Source organism: Mandrillus leucophaeus, unplaced genomic scaffold (genome assembly GCF_000951045.1).
Source record: "Mandrillus leucophaeus isolate KB7577 unplaced genomic scaffold, Mleu.le_1.0 Scaffold61, whole genome shotgun sequence".
Lineage (NCBI taxonomy): Eukaryota > Metazoa > Chordata > Mammalia > Primates > Cercopithecidae > Mandrillus > Mandrillus leucophaeus.
In genome coordinates, this window is record NW_012106586.1 from 2511220 (window position 1) to 2537899 (window position 26680).

Genomic DNA, 26680 nt, shown 5'->3' on the forward strand with positions numbered 1-26680 from the left:
GCCAGAGACCTGGTAAAGCCTTGTTGTTTGGAAAGACAACTTTGGTAGCAGGATAACTGGGAAGCCCTACCTTGGAAATTAGTCCTGGGGTTGAATTGTCGCTGTGCCACTCACTTGCTCTGTGACCTTGGGCAAGTCAGTTCACCTTTAAGGCTGTTGGCTTCCTCATAAAATGAGGAGAATAATTCTTAATCTCCCTATCACTGGAGGCTGCTGTGTGGAGGAAAGTGATGTATGTGAAAGCATGCAGTAAGCTGTAACATGCTACAGAAATGCAAGTTATTTATAAGTTGGGTTGTATTTATAAGTTGGGTTGTAGTTGTAAGTTGGGTTGTAGTTGTAAGTTGGGTTGTAGTTGTAAGTTGGGTTGCATTTGTAAGTTGGGTTGCATTTGTAAGTTGGGTTGCATTTGTAAGTTGGGTTGCATTTGTAAGTTGGGTTGTATTTGTAAGTTGGGTTGCCGGGGCAAAGACAGACAACCCAGTGAAGATGTCTTTACAGTAATCGCTGTGAGGTAATGACAACATGAATCAAGAATATGGTAATGGAGGCCGGGCGCGGTGGCTCACGCCTGTAATCCCAGCACTTTGGGAGGCTGAGGCAGGCAGATCACGAGGTCAGGAGATCGAGACCATCCTGGCAAACACGGTGAAACTCCATCTCTACTAAAAATATAAAAAATATAAAAAAATTAGCCAGGCGTGGTGGCGGGCACCTGTAGTCCCAGCTTCTCGGGAGGCTGAGGCAGGAGAATGGTGTGAACCCAGGAGGCGGAGCTTGCAGTGAGCGGAAATCGCGCCACTGCACTCCAGACTGGGCAACAGAGCAAGACTCCGTCTCAAAAAAAAAAAAAAAATATGGTAATGGAAAAATTAGGGAGACAACAGAAATAAAGGCCTCTAGTTAGAATTTTGAAATTACACTTGGAAACCAGGTAAGCAATGGGAGGAAGGCAATAGGATGAAGGAGAATGAAGGCTTGCAAAAGATAGTAGGGTTCTGGGTTTGAATGGTTGAGAGAATGGTGGCAACGTTAACCTTGAGGCAGAAAGAGAGAAATACTGGAAATCAAGAATGATAGGCTTTGTTTGGACTTATTAAATTCTCTATACTACTGGAACATCCTGATAGAAAATGGTAACAGGACTTGCTGGTTGTAAGCACAGAGAAAAAATTGAGACTGGTTTTGGAAGCCAACCACCAGAAGCAGTGTCTGAAGTTTTGCAAGAGAATGTTATCACCCAGGCAGCTACCCAGGCAGCCGTGTGGCATTAGAGGAAGGCCAGGGATAAATTTTGGGGCAGATAATGCGATTTGACTTCCTTGGGTGTTAGGTCTTCCTCAAAGTAAGCGTAGTTTTCTTACCGCTTGTATGGTGGCCATGACACTTATGGCTGTTAGCAATACGTGTTTATGTGTTCATATTTTTCACATACTTTCAATTCTTGGAGTTTAGGGATTATATTAATCTTGTATACCATAGACACCTGAACATAAGCTAAATGCCTACTAGCACACAGTCAGGATTTCAATGTTATTTTGAAATAATGAATCAGTGCTCTGAAACAAAGGTGGTCATTGTTAAGGATGATCTGGAGAGGCCTGGGTGAAGGATACCACCCTGGGCCCATTCCAGGTTAGTGACGTGAAGAGACCAGTTGACATTGTCAGTGTCTTTCTCCTTTGATGTTCTATAGATTGAGTTGAGAACACAGATTGTTGATTGTGGATTAGGAAAAATAGGAGGTCCAGGGGATTAGGACAGCATCAGTCTTCATGAAGTTCAAGGTGGTTGGAGAGGTGGGTTAAACCGAGGAATACCGGTCTAGAGTGATTCACAGTGGCTTATAGGACAAAACACTTTTTCAAACAAGACAGGTGGAATTAAAGTGGGGGCAGAAATTGAACAGGAGAGAAATTTCATGCTCTAGGTTCTCGGGTGTGACTGTGCTAATTGTGTGGCTTTTGTGGGTTGGATTGCATTCTTGAAAAGATACATTGAGTTGTTAAGTCCTAAATCTCCCTGCTCAGTACCTTAGAATGTGACCTGATTTGGAAATAGAATCATGGCAGATTAGTTAAGATGAGTTCATAGGTTGAGGCTTTCATGCAATGATTGATGTTCTTCTAAGAAGAGGGAAGAAATGCACACACATAGGGGGATCACCATGAGATGATGGAGGCCGAGATGGAAGTTAGCTGCAGCTGTGTACTAAGGAACTGGCAGCCCGTCACCAGAAGTGGGGAAGAGGCTAGGAAAAGATCCTCCCTACAGGTTTCAGGGGGATTGTGGCTACCTTGAATTCAGATTTCTAGCCCCAGGAGCTAGGAGAGAGTACTTTTCTGTTGTTTTAAGCCACCCAGTTCGTGGTGCTTGGTTGTGGCAGCCCTGGGAAACTGACACCATGGCTCAAGGGAAGCGGAAACGAAGATCTTGGAGACCAGGCTGGTAGGAACCATGGATGCAATGCTGAAAATTTGGAGAACAACACGGAGAGACAGAGTGAAGAAAATGGAAGGGGAATGTTCTGGAGTGTTCTGTAGCCTTCATAGCTAACTGCTCATGTCATCCTAAGGCTCCTTGTACCCCAGTCTCTTTGAAAGCAAAGTGAGGGGCTTTTGCCATGGCCACCAAGGTGCTCTCTACAACCATGTTTGTATTATCTCAGCGGCCCAGGCCTGTCAGTTCCTGGCATTTGGGTTTAGGTTGTACTCGGTGTGGGTACTTGGTTTCTTTTAGAGATATTATAAAAGGGACACTGTATATTTAAATAGCATGGAAGACTTCAGGTTGAATTGGGTCAAGGTGCTTCCCACTCCCTGCCCAAAAGAATTCTAATTGCAGACAACTCATTCAAACAATATAACTCAGTATATTTTTCTGAAGGGAGGGAAACAATTGGAATTGAAGTGACTTATTCCTTTTGCAAGATCCTCTAGGAAAACTAGAAATTCTAGAATGGCTTTCTGGAGAAAAGTCTTTGAAGGGGTTGGGGAACTGTTTAGAAAAAAGAAAGTAAAGAAAAATCTGTGTCCAAGGAAACAGACTTGACAATATTGAGGATGTAGGGAGTGTCCAGATACCCAGCATGCTTGTGTTTCCGCCTCCCATGACTCCAGTTTGGGTATGATGAAAATGGGTGTCTTTAATTGTTAGCCTGGTGCTTCTCCTGCGTTGGAAAATGATTTTGGGATTAATGCTAACATTTTAGAAGATTTTTCCCACATTGAGTGTAAAATTAAATGTTTACGTACCCCTCACTTAGTGTTTACTTTAATTTTTCCACACTCTGAAGGGGTTGGCAGGTGTATAATTCTGGATGATGGCACATGCTGTGTGTACTCTCCAGTCCTGATGCTGCAGGGTTAGGGCGTGGTACCTCTTGTTCAGTCCAGGCAGTGAAATGAGCAGGCAGGGAGCCGGTCCGAGGCGCCTCCAGGCAGATTACAGGAATGGCTGCTCCCACAACAACAAGAAATGGCTCCTGGTGGAAAAAGAGAAATAGAGATAGTCTGAATTTGTGAACAGGTGTGTTTCCTTCTTCTTAGATATGAGTATTTAATTTTTCTCTTTTTAGCTTCCTCTCTCTACCAAGACAAAACAGACAACTCTTTGAAAACACCTCCAAATGATTTATGTGCCAAAGATGCGTGAAAGTGATCATCTTAGATGTTGTTGGGGCTGGGAAACGACCCTCAGTGGTTTGTTCCATTCTTATCTATTCTTGAAAATAGTTGAGAACAAAGGAAGACCTGGGACTGGCTGCCTTGGATGCGGTCTGGTTTGCCCTGTGACTGTCAGAGTGATGGGCCCCCATCGGGTGACAGCGTTGGACTAGAACCCAGGCTGAGAGAGCACTGTGTCCTTGACTGAAGCACCAAAATGTGTCAGATAGAAACAAAATTACTGTGTATCCATTTCTGTGCGTAACTATAGCGGAAGAAAAGCAAAATTAAAAAAAAATAAAAATAAAAACAACAAACGTAATCACCATTCTCTGTAATTTAGACTTTTTTTTGTAGTAAGAAGTGCCATGCAGCTTTCGTGAAGATGCTGGTATCTGTTAGCTGCACTCCATTGCCATAGCCCATCTTCTCGACCTTCCACTCTTATTGTGGGTTTCCCTGAAATCAGATCCTGCCTCCCCCCTCCTCTGCAAACACCTTATAGTTTTGAGAGATGATAATCAGGCATAAAATCCTTCCCCTGAGTCTGAGTCTGGGACTTCAGTCACCTTCAGCCTGAGAGGCTGGAGCAGGCTGGCACGCTCCCCGGCAGTTGTTTTCTTAGTTGGTGCGCTGCTTTAATTGGCCACAGTTCTCATCTGTCATGAAGACTCTTAAAGCTCATACAAGAGTAATTTTCCCCACCTTCTTTATTACGAGTTATTTTCTCTTGACGGGGCACACCACTGACTCTCTGGAAGGCTTCTCTGCTCGCTTTCTCGAGAAAGCCGTTATTTGCTGAGTTTCTGCAGGCTGGCCGATCGAGTTACAGCCCCAAGAATGTTGAACCTGGTTCTCCGCTGCAGGATGTCTTTCCCCAAAGTTCTGGTACTGCTAGGCCTACCCTGAGGATTCGCATGTGTGTATTGCTTTACAACAACATTCAAGCGCCCCCTGAACTCCGCAACCCGCCTGCCGCCAGGTGGGTAGGTTACTTTTAGGACGATGAGGTAGTGCTCTCACAGGGGCTGGAGCTCAGGGTTGGCCTGCAGTATAAGCCCGTTCCCTTCTGACTGGTTTCACATACATTTATGGCTTTCTTTTACACCTGATAGGCTTGCTTTGGGTTTTCAGGAAAAAAATTCTTCATGCAATCAGCAGGGGAGATTCTGTGGTCATTTACCGTAAAAGGTTGAAAGCTCTAATAAGGTAAAACATAAAACAAACCCAGAAAGTAAGCATTAATTGGATCTCTAAGTACTGCATTTGATAAGATATATGTAGTGAAAGATCATAAACAGAAAAGTGACTTGCTGATATTACAATTTGAGGTTATTTTAGTAATGGCGTATAGGATGAAATAGACCAGGAAACAACTTGGAAGGAGGGGCCTCACGTTCGCACATTGCCCTTAGACAGGAAGCCTGTAGCAGCTGCAACATCCAAGGTGAGGTTGTGGTTGAGACTGTAGTGAGCAATTTGTATGCAGTTCTGCATCACCACTGTCCGTGTGGGCTGCAGTTGGTCCTCTTGCTTGTTAGTGTTCTAGACATGTAAGTTTCTCAAAATGTGTGATTTCGTAGTAGAGTCATATAATTCTACTAGATCTTGTGTGTAGTTTTATGTGTGTGGACTAACACTTATGTGGGTTTCAGTCTACACATTTGTATTTTATTCTTGTCATTAGAGTTCTGAAATGATAGATGGCAGGAATGAATTCTCGTCTCAACTGAAATGCCGGGTTGCCCTTGCTTTCCTCTAACCAGTAGGGGGAGGTAGGAGCCATGTGGAATTACAAATGGTGGCCTTGTGAAAGCCTGTTCAAGTGTTGTTCAGAGTTTCAACAACAACAACAAAATGCTATCCAAACCATCATTTCCTTTTTTTTTTAATTATGAATTTTTAGTCATTCTTGATTTTGTGGCAAATTGATGGTCAAGAAGGCCAAGTTGAGCCTGCAGTGGTGTTTTGTTTGGACAGTACTGTGAACATCGTTCGGTGGGGGCAGGCACTTGCCAGTTTTCCACAGTCCTCACTACTCCTAATGTCCTGGCATATCTGTTTCAGCTGCGCGGTGCCTTTGGGTCATTTATTTGCATGGTACACAAACACAAAGTACATTTTCATATTTCTTCCTTAAAGAGAATCAAATAGTAAAGCAGATTTCTATTTTTATTTGTTTCCCCAACTATCTTATAACTGTGATATAAAGTGAACAATGAGATGCTTAAAAGGTTTGAGAGGAAGCAAAATTGCTAACGAATCAGCTATAATAACAAGGCTTCCGTCCAGGATAATATTATTAACCAGCTAGTTAGCCCTTGACTGTGTGACATGGATCTTATTGACTGCGCTTAACAGAGTGGGAAGTTTGTATGTTTCAGGTTTACTGTGTGAACAGTCTTAATAGTGAATGATTCTGGTTTAACCTTTTTCAGTCTTACTGGAAATAGTTTTGCTCCTGCATTTCCTTTATTCCTCAAATGTTGCTGAATTAACTCAGGCCTTGGAAAGCCCTGAATAGTCATCTCCATTTCACATACTTCTCTTATTTTTTCAATTGGAAGTGTTGATCTCAAGACAAGCTGAAGTCGGAGCCTGCTTGCATTGATCTGATTGATTCTGCTGTGTGCTCTGCTCGGCCGTCATAGCCTTCTTCTGGAAAGACCGTATCGAGTTCGTCCACTGTTGTGAATGAAAATAATCAGTTGGTGAAAGCACAAAATTAGAAACCTCTTGGTATATTTATTTCTGTGTCTCAAGAATTCTGATTTAAAGCAGACTTTATTCCAAGTAATGTGAACAGTAGGTCGTTCAGGAGTCTCGGATGAATCAATGTTTTCTTCCCTCCTCTCCAAGAAAATCTATTTAAAGCAAAGGTCAAATCTGTGCTGGATTTAGAACCTATTAAATGTAAGTCTGGAAAACAGAGCCACTTCTCTTTTTTTTGTTCTCCACATAGTTTCAAGCACTGGGGACACTGGTCTTCTGCAAGTCATCGTCTCCCACGTATTCCTGGTGTTTGTAACTTTTCTTTTGTTCTGGAGGCTGGAGTGTAACCTGTAGCGTATATACTTGAGTGAATTTGAGCTCTTTTGAGTCTTGGGCTTATTACATTTAGAAATAATTTAAACCTCGAAAGTTGTCTTGGGAGAGTTTATTAGGCTTTGAATTATACCTGCGAAGAATGTATTAATATATATATTAATCAACTCATTTAATTAACCTGCTTAAAAATTGACTCTTCCTGCCTGTGGTTCCTCTCCAACCCCTCCTATCCTGTCACCCTCTGGCCGCCTCCATCTCCATGAAGGCTGATAAGCTGTAGTTGGAGGTGACAGCCTTAGACACAGTCCCTGCCTGGGCCTCACACTCAGTTACCAAGCCCAGTCCCCTTTGCTTCTGTAAAGACTTCAGTCCCGCTGCTCCCTCCTCCAGGCCGATTAGATATGTGGGTGATGGCATAGTCTCTGAACTGGACTCCCTGTTTCCCATCTTTACCTTTTTTCTGTCATTCTTTCATTCAGTAAAGATTTGAATATACCCTGCAGGCCAGGCTGCGCCCTCGGCCCTGGAGATACAGTCGTGAAAGAATCGGCCGGGAAATCCCTGGCCCCTGCAGCTGATTCTCTAGTGGGGAGGGTGGACGGTGAGCAAAATGTGTCAGTGAAAGATGTAGAAGATGGAACATGGTACGTACCCCAAGGGAAATGGAGGAGGAAAGGGAAATAAGGAGTTTGAAATAAGGAGTTTGCATGGGGAAGTGTGATTTTTAAATGGGGGCACTCAGGAGGGCCTCCCTAAGAAGCCACATTGAAGTGGGGTGAGCCGCATGGAAATCTGGGGGAATGGATGCAAGGGAGCAGCAGGTCAGCCTATTAGAAGAAAAACAGAAAGTTAGTGGGGGCTCTGGCATGAGACGAGGTCAGAGGGGTGCTGGGCCTCGCCAGCCATCAGAAGGCACTTGGCTCTTATTCAGATGGAGACCAGAAGCTTGGGAGGACTTTGAATGCAGTGGCAGGACCTGCCTTCCATGGTAACAGGGTTTCTCTGCTGGGTGGAGGCCCAGGGACAGTTCAGAAGGCTGCTCAGATGGTCCAGGTGAGGGAGGGTGACCCCAGCAGTGGCCTGGTGAGATATGGTCAGGGCCTAGATGCGTTTCAGAGGCACAGGCAGCATTATTTGGTGATTGATGGAATATATGGGGCATGACAGAAAGGAAGAAGAATGATTCTGATATTCTTGGTGTGAGTACCTGGAAGCATGGAGCTGTCCTAGACTGAAAGAGATAGAAGTGTTCACTGCTGTGTTTCTCTGGGTGGTGGTCCATAACTATTCCATGCAGGGGGCGTGCGGGCATGGGAGGGAGGGGGCCAGGAACTCAGTTTGGGGCATGCTATATTTGGGATGCCTGATCGGACTACTGTTTGAGATGAGTTCTGTCCTGTTGGAAATCACAGAGAATAGGGCTCATAAGGAGCGGATGCAGAACGGGCCTGTGGGGCAGGAACATGAGGGAGTGCTCCAAGGAGACCCCCATCTCCAAACCAGAAACTTAAAGCCGCCCTGGTTGTCTTGATTCCCACTTTTAATGGCGAGGTGGGTTCAGAGGAAAAAACAAGCAGTACATGCTAAATGACAGTGACACTCAGTGTCCCGGTATCAGGGAGGCAGTAGAGACTGGGAGGCACCTGGCCAAGAGCGTGTATGTTTATTTCTCAGGGGTAACAAGTTCAGTGGGAACATGGGCCCAGAACTCCCAGACACTGTAATGTTTCAAGAGAAGCGAGATAACAGAGTTTTCTTGTGGAAGCTCTTGGCTTTTAAATTTTGGCTTAAAAATATATTTTTTTAATGGGATGAACAATTAACCTCTTGTCAACCTACTGATTGTATTTCCTGGTCACTCAAATTCACTGTCAGGACATTTCGTGCACTGAAGTACAAACTGTTCTACTTCTGTTCCCAGGTAAGTCTCAGTCTTCTTGACCGCGGCCCTGAGTGCCCAAGATTCTGATGGGCTCCTGCTTCCCAAACCCTGCTTGGTTTTCATCCATGGCTCTCGACAGCTCATGACACCGTGTTCTGTTTTTATTTGTGTAGTGTCTGTCCCCTCACTAATGTGTAAGCCCATTGAGAACTGGGCCTTTGAAGTTTTGTGCACAGCTGTGTTCCTATAGTCAATGTTTCATGACTGCTTGTTGACTGTATGAATGGCCCACCAAGCTAAAGTCTCAAATACTTTCCAAAATGTTATCAGAAGGCCCTTGTCACTGCCCCAGTGCCGAAGGGAGTCGTGGAGCAGAGGACAGCGCATGGCCCACAGCGGCCATGAGCGGAGTGCTTGGCCAGGGTCAGGAGTTCAGGAGGCAGCAGATAGTCCCCAAACAAGAGGTGGCAAGCGTTTCTTCAGCACCTGCAGTTTGCTAGGTGATTTGTTTGTTTGCTTTTTTCACCCGGTGGGAGTGGTAAGGAGACGACCCAGGTGATCTCTTCTTCCATTCTTTAGCCAACATTGATCGAAAGCTTATGTGATCCACGAAGAGCAAGTGACAGCTGCCGGATGCTCATTTGAAATGTATAGACGCTAACGGGGTCATAGCAGTGGAAGTGACTCTCATCAGGCTGTCTCCAGGCACAGCAGTGTCCCTAGAGAGCAGTTCTGGGTGTTCCAGGGCCTAGAGAGGCTTCCTGATCCCCCACCATCCCAGGAGGCCTCCCCATCGCAATCCCAGGGAGCAGTAGGCAGCTCTTAAACCAAAGAGCCAGCTCTCCCTCCATGGCATTGATACTCAGCGACTTCTGATCTGCCATCGCTTGATCCCCACCCCTCCCCAGTTCTTTGCTTGTTGCTTTCTTAGGGATTGGCTCCTTTTTCTGCTGGCCACACACCTATTATCCCCATTTCCTTTCTGGTCCCCTCACCGTTCACCGAGCGCTGTTGATTCTTTTCAGTAAATACACTTCTTGGTTTTGTCTGTTATCGCAGGCAGGGGTGATACCATAGGCAGAGGTTAGGCTCCCAGCATCCTAAACCTCTTTAACTGACCTGGGTCCTTGTTCCAATCCATCTTCCACACTGTTGGTGGGTGATCTACAAATAGAAATTCAAGTATGCTATTTCTATCCATACAAACCTTCACAAGCTCCCTGTAGACTCTGGGATGAAGTCCAAGTGCTTCCTCCCAGCCTGCCAGAGTCCCCACCCTCCAGCACCTTCCTGACTCGAGCCTGTGGCTCCCCACACTTTACAGGCCTGGGATACTCCCTGCGGCAACAGCCAGACATGCGGGGATCTTTGGCTGTTTTGTGCTGTTGTGTCGCTGTTTCATTCTGAAACTCTTGGGTCTCTAGGATCCTGTGCACATTATAGGCCCTTCCTGCCTAAGAGTTAATCACAGGGTTTTGTTTCTTGCTCTGTATTTCAGTGTTAATATCTATCTCCATGATCTTGACTACTTGCCAGTCTGTGTAGGATAAAGAATGGTGAGGAGAGCCCGGCCTGCCTCAAAGCCCACCCTCACCCACCCTGGTTGGTTATGGCTTCTGCACGGCCAGGAGTCTTTTGGCCAGGTGTGTGTCAGGGAGAAGATGAGACTTCTTCCTCACTGTCTCTTCAGTGCTGAGGCCACCAGCGGAAATGAGATGTTTTCTACATTTTTTGCTTAATTTTTTCATTTATGGATTTTTAAAGTTTATGTATCCTAGAGTGTGCCACTGCCATTACCAACTGGAGACTCTCATGTAGAAAGTATTTCCAGTTTTAAATGTGGTAACAGTGTCCCATGTGAGCATGAGAGATTTTCCTGATATAGCAGAGGATTTGTAGACAGCTGTTCTTTTCTCTCCTGTAACTCTCTCTGTACTCCCCAGCGCCTGATGATTCAGGGAGCACCGAGGAGGTCCTGCTGGCAGGGCTTCCCAGAACCATGCCCTGTGGGCTCACCCGCAGCCTGGGAACCTGTGGGGGACAGCCCAGTTTCAGTCCTGTCTGGCACCTTTGCTTCAGCAGGTTCCAAATGTGAGCCTGTGCTCCCATTTTCATCCCGTGGCTATGATCTTCCCTGCCAGTTTGCACAGCCTGCAGCTGCCACACATGCATTTAGAATATTTTTAAATGATCTCCCTTCACTGTTTCTCTTTCAGAAATTTGTCACTGTTTTCACTTGCTGTTTGCACAAGACTAAATACAGCCTGGGCACATTATATTTGCTAAGAGTCAAAGAGACCTTGGAGACAGTAAGTGTGGTGACTGTGTCTTCAAAATATTGAAGTTCTAAGTTTAAATCTCCAGGAGTCAGGAAGTTAAATAATTAAGTTGAGATTAACATGTTCATTTTCTTATACAGCATCTGTGAGGTTTGCTTTAAAAGTTTTAGCATGTGTCTTAAACTGGTTTTATCTTAAAGCAGATAATGAGTTCAAGAATTGTAACGACTGCACCACTTATGTGCTGCTTATGTTGACGGAACATATATCAACATTTGTCACTGCGAGCCAAATAAAGATCTTAATGACATTAATAACGCTTTGTCTTCCTTTAGTAAAATTTACCTGATATACTTAATCACATAGTTATTAAAAACGCTCTTTGTAAACTTAAGTTGTCTAGAAAATAATTTATCTAGTAGTTTCATTTTTAGTTTGTAAATGTAATCCCCATTGTGCTCTGTTTGGGCACTTGATAATTTTCCCAATTATCAAGGAGACTTTAGAAATAGTAAGCGGAACGGCCGTATCATTAATATGTTAAAGTTGAAAATGTTAATCCCCAAAGGTCGGGCAATTAATTAAGCGAAGGTTGTTATGTTCATAGTAAAACTATTCCTAGTTAGAGTGATGATATTAAACGTGGCAGTGATTCATTGTGTCCCTGAAGTATACAGTGACTTCCAGAGATCCTCTCTGGGCAAATGGTGTGACAAGCAACTGTTCCGTGGGATTATGGAGGTCATTTTATACATAGCTGAGTGGTGGCTTGCAAGTGCTGATTTCACATTCTTCTTGGAGGAAGATCACACTTTGAAATAATTTTCTTGTAGAAAAAAACCATCTATTTTAAGGCGAATTCCATGTTTTAAAAACTACAAAAAGGATCCACAGTCAAGTAGTAAATGCTTCTTAAAACATATGCATTATTTTTAAGAGATTACTGTACAGAGCTATTCAATGATTTATTTAGCATAAAGAGGATTCCTGGTATTAAAATAAAAAATCTAGTTTGGGGGAAAAAATAAGCTTATTAAGGGTTGCTATTTAATATCTTTTGAGAAATGAAAACAGTAAATATCTTCAGAGTTTTTTTTTTTTTTTTTTTTTTACCTGAATGATTTGAGCCCTGTCACACTGTTAGTCAAATTTTCTTTCAGTAAATAGTAGTAATTAATGGTGTTCAAACTTTCTAGGCTCTGGAGGCCAAGTACGTAAATAGTCTCTTTCTTATAAATGATACTTGATCATTAACCACATGGCCAGTTTTCTCTTATTCATCTCACTTCCTGAATCTGTCCTCTAACACTGCCTGGGATGCTTTATCAGGAAAATGTAGGTTTTTAAGAAATTTGTGACTTTTTTTTTTTAAAGAAAGAAACTATAATTAGTATATCTCAGCTACCCTGCAAGAGAGCTTCTTAGACAAGGCAAGCCCATGCACACAGTATGTCCCTGGTGTTCTTTTTTTTTTTTTTTTTTAAGATGGAGTCTTGCTCTGTTGCCCAGGCTGGAGTGCAGTGGCGTGATCTCTGCTCACTGCAAGCTCTGCCTCCTGGATTCTTGCCATTCTTCTGCCTCAGCCTCCTGCCTAGCTGGGACTAAAGGCTCCCACCACCACGCCCGGCTAATTTTATGTATTTTTTTTTTTTTTTTAGTAGAGACGGGGTTTCACTATGTTAGCCAGGATGGTCTCCATTTCTTGACCTCGTGATCCACCAGCCTCAGCCTCCCAAAGTGCTGGGATTACAGGTGTGAGCCACCGTGCCCGGCTGTCCCTGGTGTTCTTGAATCATCCCACTGTATGTGTCTTGAAATCTCAGCAAACAGAAATTCGGTTCATTCATTAAGCATTTAAAAGGTCTTCAACACACCATTGGTTATTTGGGAAATGCAAATGAAAACTACTAAATCTAATACTACGCACCCACTGGAAGGCTAAAATTAAGGAGACTCAGCATGCAGGTGTTGGTGAGCATGGACTAGTGGCAGAGCTCACCTGTGAGCTCACCTGGGAACCCACAGTGACTCAGGCACTTTGGAAAACAGCCTTACAGTTTCTGGGAGGTTAAATATGCACTTGCTCTGTGTGTGTCTGTATGTGTGGTATGACTGGGTAACTCCAATCTTGGGTTTCTACCCAAGAGAAATATAAACATAAGTCTACACAGAGACTAATCACATAGATTCATAGAAGAATTATTCATAATATCCTCCAAGTGGAAACAATCCAAATGTCGAATAATGGGTGAACACCAAAACATGTTGTGCTGTGTCCATACATTGGAATACTGCTTGGCAACGGAAAGAATAAACTATTGACATGTGCATTCATATTGGATGAATCTGAAAGCGTCAGGCTAAGTGAATAGGCCACACAGAAAAGACTGCAAACTATGATTCTGTTTATGTACCATTCTAGAAGAGGCCAAACTGTGGTGAAAAGGGGTAGACGAAAGGTCAGCAGGACCTGGGGTGCGGGAAGGGACTTGTGTGCAGCGTGGAAGGAGGGAACTTTGGCGATGACGAAAGGGTTCCGTATCTTGATTGTGGCCAGGGTTACCTGACTCTGTGTACCTTTGGCAAAACTTGTTGAATCGTGCGCTTAAAATAGGTCAGCTTTACTGTATGTCAGTTGTATCTTAATAAAGCTGATTAACAGAAGAGTATTTCTGTAGAGGCTTGCATGCTAGTATGAATTCAATAAATTGAGTTGGCTTATTCTGAGAAGGATGAGAGTTTTTTTTTTTTTTGGAAATAGAAACATTTTGGGGGAGGTAGGGATGGCCAGTGTAGAGAAACGTGTCATGGGGTAAGTGAGAAAAGATAACCTGAGGGTACCAGACTGGCACCTGGGTGCTTGCAGGTGAGAAGCCAAACATCTCTTGAAAATGGTTGCTTAATGCCTGTGAGATATCATCCTGTCTTCCTTTGAATTATTGGTATTATAGGTAGTCCTTGAAATGTTATACGTTTAACAGAAATTTCTCTTGTCAACTTATGGACTTTAAATTTAGGGATATTCCTAGATTGGAACAAAGCAATATTCAGAGAAAAAAGGTACAAGCTTTACCTGCCACCAGCAGCTGCCAGAGTGGAGGCCTTATGTAATTACTTCGGCTTCAGCCTTGGCAGCTTTTGTTAGCCCAGAGTGGATTTGCTATATTTGTGCTTTGAATTTTACCATTTACACTCATTAAGTTCTATAAATACAAAAGCATTGAGAGTATTAGTGCTGTCAAGAAAGAGATGTGATTATGTTGGAAATGAATGTGATAGTAAAAAGAACATGAAAGTGGCAGGAAAATGGTGACTGCAGCTGCACTGGGTGTGGGAGGCTGGGCAGGGAATGATCTGAAGAATGGGGAAAGGCGATGGTGAGAAAAGACACAGGTGATGGTCGTCAGGGGACAGGAAAAAGAGATTCATGGAGGGGAAGAAAAAGCACTGAATGTGTGGGATAAAGAAAGAGCATTATCATTAGATACTCAATAGCCCAATTAATTCAGGAGAAGGGAGTCTGCCCTGGAACTCGAAAGCTAACCATGGTGTGGTTGAAGTGCCGCTAATGAAACTTGAACCATCTGCTTTGGGCATGGTCAGCTCTGAACCCACTGGAATTTGCAGGACATCAAAGGGAGGGCTGCAGCAGCTGCAGTCCATGGCGTCGAGGAAATCCGTCACGGCCCTGCCGAGCTGACGGAGGAAGAGGGCTCCTGCCTGTGCAGATTTCAGTGGTGCTGGAACCATTCCGTTTTGAAGCGAGACTCGTGCCGTCTGCAAATTGGTAGAAATGCATCTAGGGTCTAGAAACTTTCATCTGTCCTGGCTTGTTTATTAAATCCAAAGTGATTAACAGTGGAACCACCTTTTGGATCCTATGTACCCCTAGGTTGAGCAGGGCTGCACTTCCACTTTCAGGGTTCACCGGATGAACCTCTGAGGATCTTCTATGAATCAGCAGAGGCACGACATCTCCTGAGACTGGAAGGTGGTACTGTCTGTGGTGATAACATAATTTTAATTTATAAGCTGGGAATGCAAAGGCAATGCTGACCTTGCTAAGAAATGTGAGGTTCACGGGAGGACAAAACTGGGGAAAAAGGTAGGGAACAGTCGTCAGTAACAGTCACTCACTTTCGACATTAAATTGTGTGTGTGTTTAATTGTGAAGGGAAATACAATGGTAGAACATGCACCAAAAACTAGAAATAGACAGTTTAATATTAACACCTAAAAGCAAATTCTATCTAAGGATTTTGGAATATTTTTTATCTTTCCTGGTATGAAACCTCCAGCCCCGACTTTCTATGCCCCTTATAACAGCTAAGTCCATTGTAACTTTCAGTAATTGGCTTTTTATTAAAATAAGAGACTGTAGTATAAATTTTAGCAACTGGACTAAACAGGCATTAACAGGCCCTGGGATCCGACCATAATTTGTAACATCGTTCCTCTGGGAAAATGGATTCTAAGTGCCCAATAACTACCTTACAAATAGACTCTTGAATCATAGTCCATTTGAGAATAAGGAACTGTTTGTGATAGTAATACCTTCGATTGGCTCGCTTGAGAACTGCACAGAAGGGACCTATATTCCACCACATGTGTGTGGTGAACCCAGCTCGTCTGGGTTTGATCAAAGATTATTGCCGAGTGGGCATGGAAAGTGCAGGAATTAAACTCAAAGCGGAGGCTGGAGACACGTCAAGGATGGCGTTGGATGGACCTGGAGAGCTCTTAGTGGTAGGAAAAAAATTTTAATCCCAGAGGCCAAGGAGTGTGTCTGAGCAGATGAAGGGCAGGGAGAGAAGAGAATGGCAGGGTAAGTAGGATTGAGAACCAGTCATTTTCAAGCAAAATGTAACTCAAAATGTACCAGGAAGGCTGAATAGCCCACAAAAAGGTCAGAGAAAGAGACGTCCCTCAGATCTGCCTCGCCCTCTCTCTTTTGTTTATATTTATTTATTTATTTTTATTTTACTTATTTTGTCTGTCACCCAGGTTGGAGTGCAGTGGCATGATCTTGGCTCACTGCAACCTCTGCCTTCCAGGTTCAAGTGATTCTCCCACCTCAGCCTCCCGAGTAGTTGGAAATATAAAGGTGTGCCACCACACTTTTCTAATTTTGGGGTTTTTGTTGTTGTTGTTTGGAGACGGAGTCTTGCTCTGTTGCCCAGTTGGAGTGCAGTGGCACAATCTTGGCTCACTGCAACCTCCACCTCCTGGGTTCAAGTGATTCTCCTGCCTCAGCCTCCCAAGTGGCTGGGATTACAGGCACGCACCACCACACACATCTAGTTTTTTTGTATTTTTTGTATTTTTAGTAGAGACCGGGTTTTACCACATTGGCCAGGCTAGTCCCTCTCCTCCTCCTGCCAAAGAAGAACCACCATGTGTTGGCATCCAGTCTGTCCTCATGTGTGCTGCAGAAATAACCCTAAGTAGAGAAAGCACCCTGCCTACGATGACCATCAATGTCTCCATTTATGCTGTGCCCTCTTACAAAAAGCCACAGGCAGTGGTCTCCACATTTCAGAGATTTCTGTTAGTCACTCTTTCCCTCCTTGGATCCAGGCATAAGTCCAGTGGGGAGGCCCATGGGTCTAAAAGGCACTGAACGAGACTGGGCCTCTACTGTAGCACCTGGCTGCTCTCCCTGGGCCAAATCTCTGTACCTTGTCCCATCTCTTTGGTGACGTGCTTCTCAGGCTGTTTTTCTGTCCTTCATTCATTGACCCTCAACAGGCACGCCCTCTAGAATTTCCCACACGTACCTGAATTTCCTGGTGAACACACCCAGGCTGTCAAGCTGGCATTTTCCCAAGTCAGGATCATTTTTTGCTCTCTACCCAAATTCTAAAGGGCAGGCTGTTGTTTTAGATCAGGAAGGCATAGATGTTTTCAGGATGCCTGTTTGAGATTCAGAATTACAAAGCTAATTGACAATAAAAAGTACGAAGTTTTCTTTATTTTAGAGACAGGCTGTTGCTGGACTGCAGTGGCATGATCATAGCTCAGCACAGCCACCAATTCCTGGGCTCAAATGATCTTTGCACCTCACCTTTCTGAGTAGCTGGGACTACAGGCTGGCACCATCATACCTGGCAAATTCTGTGCCTATATGTCCCTTTTTTTGTAGTGACAGAGTCTCACTTTGTTGCCCAGGCTGGTCTTGAACTCCTGGCCTCAGGTGATCCACCCTCTTTGGCAAAAGTGCTGGGATTACAGGCATGAGCCACCATGCCTGGCTTCTTTGTTTTTAATGAAAGTCCATTTAACTTTTATGCATAGAACATTATTCTGTTAATGATTTGTCTATTGTAGGCATACCTCAGAAAGATTGCAGATTTGGTGCCAGTCCATAGCAATAAAGCAAATACTGCAGTAAAGCAAGTTACACTATCTTTTTTTGTTTTTTTGGTTTTCCAGTGCATATAAAAGTCATGTTTACACTGTACTGTGGTCTATTAAGTGTGCAATAGCATTATATCCTTAAAAAACCCAATGTGTGTGCCTTAATTTGAAAATACATTTTGCAAAAATATACTAGCGATCACCTAAGCGTTCAGCAAGTCGTAATCTTTTGCTGGTGGAGGGTCTTGCCATGACGTTGATGGTTGCTGGCTGATCAAGGTGGTGGTTGCTGAAGGTTGGGGTGGTTTTGGCAACTTCTCAAAATCAGACAACAATAAAGTTTGCTGCATCTGTTGACTCTTACCTTTCACAAAAGATTTATCCGTGGCATATGATGCTGTTTGATAGCGTTTATCCACCATAGAACTTCCTTCAAAATTGGAATCAATTATCCCAAACACTGCTGCTGCTTTATCAACTAAGTTTATGTAATATTCTAAATCCTTTGTTGTCATTTCAAGAATGTTCACAGCATATTCACCAGGAGTAGATTCCACCTCAAGAAACCGCTTTCTTTGTTCGTCCATGAGAAGCAACTCCTCGTTTATTCAAGTTTGATCATGAGGTTGCAGCACATTGTCGCATCTTCAGACTCCACCGCTAATTCTAGTTCTCCCGTTATTTCTACCGCATCTTCAGTTACTTCCTCCACTGAAGTCTCAAACTTGTCAAAGTTATGCACGAGGGTTGAAATCAACTTCTTCCAAACTCCTGTTCATGTTGATCTTTTGACCTCCTCCCATAAATCATAGGTGTTCTTCATGACATCTAAAATGGTGAATCTTTGCTGAAAGGTTTTCAATTTACTTTGCCCAGACCCATCAGAGGAATTACTATCTATGGTAGCCATAACCTTATGAAATGTATTTCTTAAATAATAAGACTTAAACTCTAAATGACTCCTTGATCCATGGGCTGCAGAATGGATGTTAGATAAGCATGCATGAAAATGACATTCATTCATCAACATGTCTCCATCAGAGCTTTGGGTGGCCCAGGGCGTTGTGACTGAGCAGTAATGTTTTGAAAGGAGTCTCATTCTGAGCAGTAGGTCTTAACAGTGGGCTGAATATTCAGTAAACCATTATATAAACAGATGTAGTGTTAGCCAGGCTTTGTTTTTCCCTTTCTAAGAATTGATTTAGCGGAAATTTTCAGAACGGTAAGTGAGCATTGGCTTTAACTTCAAGTCACCAACTTCATTAGCGTCTAACAAGAGTCAGCCTATCCTTTGACACTTTAAAGCTTGGGATTGACTTCTCTCTAGCTATGAAAATCCTAGATGGCGTCTTCTTCCAATAGAAGGCTATTTCGTCTGCATTGAAAATCTGTTATTTAGTGAAGCCACCTTCGTCGATTATCTTAGCTAGACCTTCTGGAGAACTTGCCGCAGCTTCTACATCAGCACTTACTGCCTCACCCTGCGCTTTTATGTTATAGAGACAGCTCCTTTTTTAAACTTCGTAAACCAATCTCTGCTAAGCTTCAACCTTAACACAACTTCCTCACCTCTCTCGGCCTTCGTAGAGTTGAAAAGAGTTAGGGCCTTGCTCTGGATTAGGCTTTGGCTTAAGGGAATGTTGTGGTTCCAGACCACTTTCTCCATATCAGCAATAAGGCTGTTTTGCTTTCTTATCATTTGTGTATTCACTGGAGTAGCTCTTTTAATTTCCTTCAAGGACTTTTCCTATGCATTCACAAGTTGGCTAACTGGTGCAAGAGGCCTTACTTTTGGCCTATCTAATACGTGCATGAATACATGCTAATGATGGCATGTATTCACTGCCTAAAGTAGAAAAGAAGTGTATTTTCCTTGATAGGGGAAATTCTTTTTGTTGTTGTTTTGTTTTGTTTTGTTTTGTTTTTGAGACGGAGCCTCACTCTGTCACCCAGGCTGGAATGCAGTGTTGCAATCTCGGCTCACTGCAACCTCCACCTCCCAGGTTCAATCAATTCTCCTGCCTCAGCCTCTTGAGTAGCTGGGATTACAGGTGTGTGCCACCACGCCCAGCTAATTTTTGTATTTTTAGTACAGATGGATTTTTGTCATGTTGGCCAGGCTGGTCTTGAATTCTTGACCTCAATCAAGTGGTCCACTTGCCTCGCCCTCCCAAAGTGCTGGGATTATAGGCATGAGCCACTTCACCTGGCCCAGATGGGGGAAATTCTTGATGAATAAATAGTAACAGGAGGAAGAATGGGCTTTACTGAGTGTTTCCTGTATGCCATGCTCCGTGTTAAATAATTTATGTTGATTAGTTTTTGTTCATAAGAAAAGTGCTATGAAGTGTTTTTAGCTCCCTTTTACGCATGAGAAAATGGCAATTTAAAGAGGCTAAGTATCTTGCTGAAGGTCACAGAGGTAACAAGTAGAGAGCTTGGACTAGAACCCGGGCCATTTGACCACAGTGCAGGGCTCTAGACCACATCTTTCTTAAATAAATCTTTATGAAATTGTGAAAAGTCACTTGTTGAGAATAAACACTGAACAATAAGACAGTTTTCTGGAACCTGTTTCTCACTTTTTAATGGTAACTGATCCTCAATATTACTAGAGGTAGAAGGATTCTTGTTCATTGAACATATTTCTTTAAGATTGCAATTTATGTTATCATGTAATAAATTGCATATGAATGTTAATTAATAGTCGTCTTCCAGACAGAATAATTTCAGCAGAATTCTGTGTTTCCCGATTAACTTAAACTATATTTTTTATGAGCCCAAAATTACATTTTTATATTTGAGTGAGATATCCTATTCATAGTCATAAATTCACTGTGAAAACAACATCTTTTTTTTTTTTTTGAAAGAAACAGTCTTACTGTGTTGTCTAGTCTGGAGTGGTATGATCAGGGTTTACTACAGCCTCCACCTTCCAGGATCAAGCTATCCTCCCACCTCAGCCGGGACTACAGACATGCAGCAGACATGCAGCAGACGTGCAGCAGACGTGCAGCAGACGTGCAGCAGACGTGCAGCAGACGTGCACCACCATGCCTGGATAATTTTTTAATTTTTTTTATAGAGATGGGGTTTCTCTATGTTGCCGAAGCTGGTCTTGAACTCCTGGGCTCAAACAGTCCCTCCTGTCTCAGCCTCCCAAAATGCTTGGATTACAGGCATGAACCACCGTGCCCAGCCCATTTTTTTGTTTAAATCTAAAAAATGTTTCTCTGTTTTAATTCCATGTGATAATGGACATTACACCAAGATGCTTTTAAGACTGGTAGTAATGTTTTGGCACGTGTCGGCAGTTTAACTTGATTAGATACTTTCTATAACATGGGACAAATGATCAGCTTATTTCTTCCACTGGCAATGCATGGAGAGAATGGTTTAATCCGAAGATCTCAGCAGGATTCAAAATTAATATTTTGTCATATTTTTATATCCCTTGATATCTTTGGATGCTTTAAAGATTATCTTGTGCAAACTGAGAAATGTTAGTGTTTGCCATTCAAGTTCCAATAATGCTATCTTTCCCCAAAAAGCACATTTGTTTATATGGAGTTTTCTATTCTAGGGGCACCAAGAATAATGTGTATGTAGTGTAAAGAAGTGGATTATTGTAAATTTCAAACAGATCTCACTGTGAAGATGTTTGTACCCATAAAACAGACCCAGGGGGCATTCCAATGAAATTTTAATGTGTAAATGCACAAAGCTGAATTGTTAATATATTTATATCAGAATCGGCATGTTCTCATTTCAAGAAGTTTAATTTTAAGTTCTATTTTGTTTTTGGTATTAAACACACAAAAAATGTGATTTTCCCCTGTACTCTTGTTTCAGGCCACAAGGGCAGCCATTACTCAGCACTGCACTGACCTTGGGAATTTGCTGGGGAAGGAAAATGACGTGGCCCTCATCATCGATGGCCACACCCTGAAGTACGCGCTGTCCTTCGAAGTCCGGAGGAGTTTCCTGGATTTGGCACTCTCGTGCAAAGCGGTCATATGCTGCAGGTAGGAACGTGCAGACTGTGCACAGCTCACGCTCTGCTGTGTCTGTATCCTGTGTTTATATGAAAGAAAGGGATGCATGGGAATTCTAGGTTTAAAGTTTCATATCTAAAAAAGCCAAAACAAAAGTACAAATTTATTTTTAACTGTTGGTGCACAGATTTTGCAGAGGCAGTTAGTGGCTTTTACATTTCGGTTTTGTTTATTGTCTTCTGAGAAGATAAAAAGAGTAAGGACCAGGGCTTCCAGTCACATTCACCATGGGGGATAAATTGGAAAAACACTGGCTCAAGCCCCTTTGAGAAATTACTGGGGTCCCACTTACTGCACATGTCTGAGCTCAACTTCCAAGACGTATGGGACTTTGATTCTTCTTTTCTGACGTTTGTTGGGGTATTTCTTTTCAGTTAAGGAGGAACTTTGGTCGGGTTCATGTGATAGCAATTTTTGTGGTAAGATCTAACCAGAAATCTTTGTAAGTTCTTCATGGAGTCTGGGAAGGTTTTTTTTGCTTTTTTTGTTTTTTTTTCCATTGGCAGTGGTGGGGTATTGTTACATTCCATTGACTGCTGACTACGTGGAGGTCTAGTTCTGATAGAAATATGAAAGTCGGCCGGGCGCGGTGGCTCACGCCTGTAATCCCAGCACTTTGGGAGGCCGAGGTGGGCGGATCACGAGGTCAGGAGATCGAGACCATCCTGGCGAACATGGTGAAACCCCGTCTCTACTAAAAATACAAAAAAATTAGCCGGGTGAGGTGGTGGCGCCTGTAATCCCAGCTACTCGGGAGGCTGAGGCAGGAGAATGGTGTGAACCCGGGAGGCGGAGCTTGCAGTGAGCCGAGATCGCGCCACTCACTCCAGCCTGGGGGGAAAAAGGGAGACTCCGTCTAAAAAAAAAAAAAATTAAAGTTAGACAGAATTATAAGGACAATAAACCCCTAGAAAGATGAGTGGTCACAGAGCTGGAGGGGCTGGCTAGTGGAGCATCGGTAGTGGAAAGGCACGTCACTTTTATGCCTGTGGTCACAGGATATTCAGGGACCATAGGGATGAGGACAAATTCAAATGTGTTTGAAACAATGAATGATGAGTCTGTTGTACCTTTAAGTCAGGAAGCCTGGTGCAACTGTCAGGGACCTGGTGCAGGGAGCAATGGCCAGAGCACCTGAAAGTGAAATGCACTGCTTCTGGGTTTCAGGATGGCCTCCTTCTCTTTTCCTCAAACAGCTTGATTGTGATACAGTTCACATACCTTACAGTTCACCTGTTGAAAGCAATTCATTGGCTTTGAGTATATTCACAAAGTTATGTAACCATCATCACAACCAATTTTAGAACATTTTCATCACCCCATAAGGAAACTCCTGTATCCATTATCAGTTAATCCCATCTTCCTCCACTCCTTCACCCCCACCCCAACCAACCAATCATCTACTTCACTTGGCTCTCGAATTAGCCTGTTTGGGACATTTTCACATGAATGGAGCCATAAAAGAGATGTTCTTTTTCTGACTTCTCTCCATCCCTGTTGTTGCATGTGTCAGTACTTAGTTCTTTCTATGGCTGAGTAATATTCCATTGTTTAGATGTACCACATGTGTATCCATTTCTCAGTGTATGAGAATTTGGGTTTTTCACACTTTTTGATTGTTATGTGTAATGCTACTGTGAAGACTGATGTGCAAGCTTCTGTTTGGACATGGGTTTTCGATTCCCCTGGGTATGTACCTGGGAGTGGAGTTGCTGAGTCACGCAGTAACTCCGTGTTTAACCTTTTGAGGAACTGTGAGATGGTTTTCCAAAGTGGCTGCACCCTTTCTGTTCCCACTGTCTATATGCGATTGTTCCGGTTCCTCCATATCCATGCTAACACTTGTCACTAGCTGTCTTTTTGATTAGTTAGCCTCGTGGATGTGAAGTTGTATTGCATTGGAGTTTGGGTTTGAATTTTTCTGTTGATTAATGATGTTGATCGTTTTTTCATGTGTTTATTGGTCATTTCTATATCTTCTTTGGAGAAATGTCTATTCAAATCCTTTGCCCATTTTTAAGTTGGATTATCTTTTTATTATTGAGGTATCAGGGTTCTTTAGCTACTTCATCAGATGGGTGATTTGCAGTTTTTGCCCCGTTCGGTTACCTTTTCACTTTCCTGATGGTATTACTTGCAGCAAAATTATTTTGACAAAGTCCGATTTCTCTATCTTTCTCCTTTGTGCTTTTGGTGTCATAGCTAATGAGCTTTCTTTTTAGAGTACTGATCCTGTGCTTGCTTTCCTGGATTATATTTGAGCAGTTTAGATTAGGGCTATGCAAATGGAAGGAAGGATGGAAAGAATGGTGGGGAAATACTTTTATTCATAAATTTCCCTTTGTTTCTTCATTGTAAAGCTGCTGAGTAGGTGGGTACCTAATCATATGAATTGCTCCACACTGGAGGTTGTTACTACTCTACCTCAGAGCCGTGAGTCACGGTGAGTCAGCCGCTTCTGCTGTCACTGCCCTGTTGATCAAGGGGTCGTCCCCTTGACTTGCTGGTGGACAAAAACAAGTAACAATGTGGAAAAGTCTGGTAAACTGTAACCCAATGCAAACACGCTAAAACCTTGTAAGTTTTTAAGAGGGAAATCAAAATGAGTCCGTTGGATTCTCAGGGGAGAGCCAGGAATGCCTGTAAGGGTTTACAGGAACATGCTCTTTTCTTGCCAGGTGCTTGATACTAAAATACACACACGTGCACGCACACACACGCACGCACGCACACACACCCCCATACCTTTTTCCCCTTCTCGCTGTGACTGCTTCACAGTGCTTTGTGTGTCTCATAGGCTGTATGCTTGAAGACTTCTCAGGGGAGTTCAAACTGGAATTGGCACAGAAAGAGGAAATTTCAAATTAAATACTGCTACAGTCTAGAAAATGGAAGCATTAATTGAAAAAGTGAATTTAGGATAGTGCATCATTTTCTTGCTCTTGGAGAAATTTCCTGGCTGATCTCATACTTAAGGTTTTAAAAAAATCAACATGTACTTAAAAATAAAAGAAAAAAGTACTTGTACACTTCAGATGTACTTACTAGTCATGGAAAATTTAAACTTAAGCTAAATTCAATATGTGGCTTCAAACATAAATTTGACCTTAATTTTCACTTTTCATCTTCAAAATATAATAGTTGTGAGAGTACCTGTTTCTCTAATAATGGAAAAAGTATTTTTTTTTTCAGAAAATAACTGGCCTATGAAGTCATGAAGCATGTTCTTATCAATATTGATTCAGAGATTGGTGAAGTTGTATAGAAATAAATACCTTTAAACTAAAACAATATTTTAGGTGGCAAAAAGAGAGGAATGCAAGAATTTGTTAAATATGTTGCTGAAATTAGAATCAAACAATTTCCTAATTATGCATTTCTGTACCCAAATATTTTCCATATGGTTAAATTCCTGGAGAGGTCATATATATCAGTACTCCAGTACAGTTTACTTTGTGTCTGGCAGGGATGTTGCCATGTAATTTGTTGAAGCGCAAACTGGTCCAGTCCAAGGTTTCTGCTGTGGGCTTGCAAGTATCGTGACATTTACATTGCAAATTCCTAGTGTCATGGATGAATAAAGAGAGGAGACATGGTCTTCGGCGTATAAGTGCAAGTAGTGAATAAGAGACTGTGTTACTGTATTTGCCTGTATTCCTTTGCATCTCACATACATCCCAATGCCTTGAAACCGGCCCTTAGTGAAGAACGCATAGCCGGGGCTCCATCCGGCCACACGCAGCAGACTCCTTTTTGTTCTAGATTTTCAGATCCTTTCAGCATCTGGTGTTGAGGGTTCTTCCCTTGAGGGGTTCTCTTTTTCTTCAGTGGCACCTTTCTCTTCTCCTTAGTTATCTGTCTCCTTTATGGGCTTTCTGGCTGCCCTGTGAAATGTTGTTTTCCCAAGGTTTTACCTCTGGTCCTATCATGTTCCCACTCTGCATCTCCCCATGTGCCTTCCATCTGATGTGTGGGATGGCCTCGTTCATCTTATACATTAGTGACTTCTCACACCAGCTTCACATGGAATCATCTGGAGAACTTTTGTTTGTTTGTTTGTTTGTTTTTGAGACAGAGTATTGCTCTGTCGCCAGGCTGGAGTGCAGTGGCACGATCTCAGCTCACTGCAACCTCTGCCTTCCAGGTTCAAGCAATTCTCCTGCCTCGGCCTCCCGAATAACTGGGACTACAGGCACGCCCCACTGAGCCCAACTAATTTTTGTATTTTTAGTAGAGACGGAGTTTCACCATGTTGGCCAGGATGGTCTTGATCTCTTGACCTCGTGATCTGCCCACCTTGGTCTCGTGAAGTGCTGGGATTACAGGCGTGAGCCACACTGCACCCGGCTGAGAACTTTTTAAAAACATATTTTCCTAAAAAGCTAAATCTGGAAAATACCCTATGACCCAGAAATTCCACTCTTAGGTAGGTATACACCCGAAAGAATTAAAAACAGGCACTCAGACAATACTTGTATGTGCATGTTCGTAATGTTCATAGCAGCACTGCCCACAGTAGCCCCAAATTAGAAACAAGCCACGTAGGAATCCATGCAGCGGAATATTACTGAGTCATAAAAAATGAAGTAGTGACGTGTGCTACAATGTGGATGTACCTTGAAAACAGGCTGATTGGATGTACCTTGAAAACAGGCTGATTGGATGTACCTTGAAAACAGGCTGATTGGATGTACCTTGAAAACAGGCTGAGTGAAAGAAGCCAGTCACAAAAGACCACATATGATATGATGCCATTCCTGTGATGTAGTCAGAATAGGCAAATCCACAGAGCCAGGAAGCAGGCTAGTGGTTGCCAGGGGCTGGGAGGAGGAAGAATGGCGAGTGACTGCTCGGTGCGTATGGGATTTCCTTTTGAGGACGATGAAGTGTTTTGGAACAGGCTACAGGGGATAACTGCACAACGTTGTGACCATGCTAAATTCCACTACATTGAAAATGGTCAGTTTTGTCTTATGCGATTTTTACCTCAGTAAAATATAAATAAATGGATAAAAGAATTCATCCATTTAAATGAAATGTTTGTTGAATTAGAAAACTGAAATGTTTGAATGAAAGTTCACTCATTTGAATGAAATGTTTGTTGATGACAAAAAAATGAATCCTTTGAGCAGAAGTTTTGTTATTTTAAATGAGATGTTTGTGGAAAGAAAAACAAGGAGTCTGATTCCCAGGCCCTTCCTCAGAGCAATAAGATCAAAACTCTAGAAGTTCTACAAACTCCCGATGGCACCTCTCTTTTCCTTTGTTATCTGTTGATTCTAATGAGCAGTCAGGGTTGAGAAGGCGACTTCCACCATCTGCTTGTCCAGCGTGGCCCCTCACTTCAGCTCCAGATCTGTACATCCAACCGCATCTAGGACTTTTTTTTTTTTT

At 42.9% G+C, this 26680-nt stretch overlaps 1 protein-coding gene across 1 annotated transcript in view; it reads left to right on the plus strand.

The window, feature by feature from the left end:
* Positions 1 to 26680, plus strand: part of ATP8A2 (ATPase, aminophospholipid transporter, class I, type 8A, member 2) — a 537919-nt gene that overhangs the window by 170556 nt on the left and 340683 nt on the right. The window contains 1 exon segment of the mRNA XM_011999987.1: positions 21084 to 21256. Within this exon segment, the coding sequence (XP_011855377.1) occupies positions 21084 to 21256 (173 nt within the window).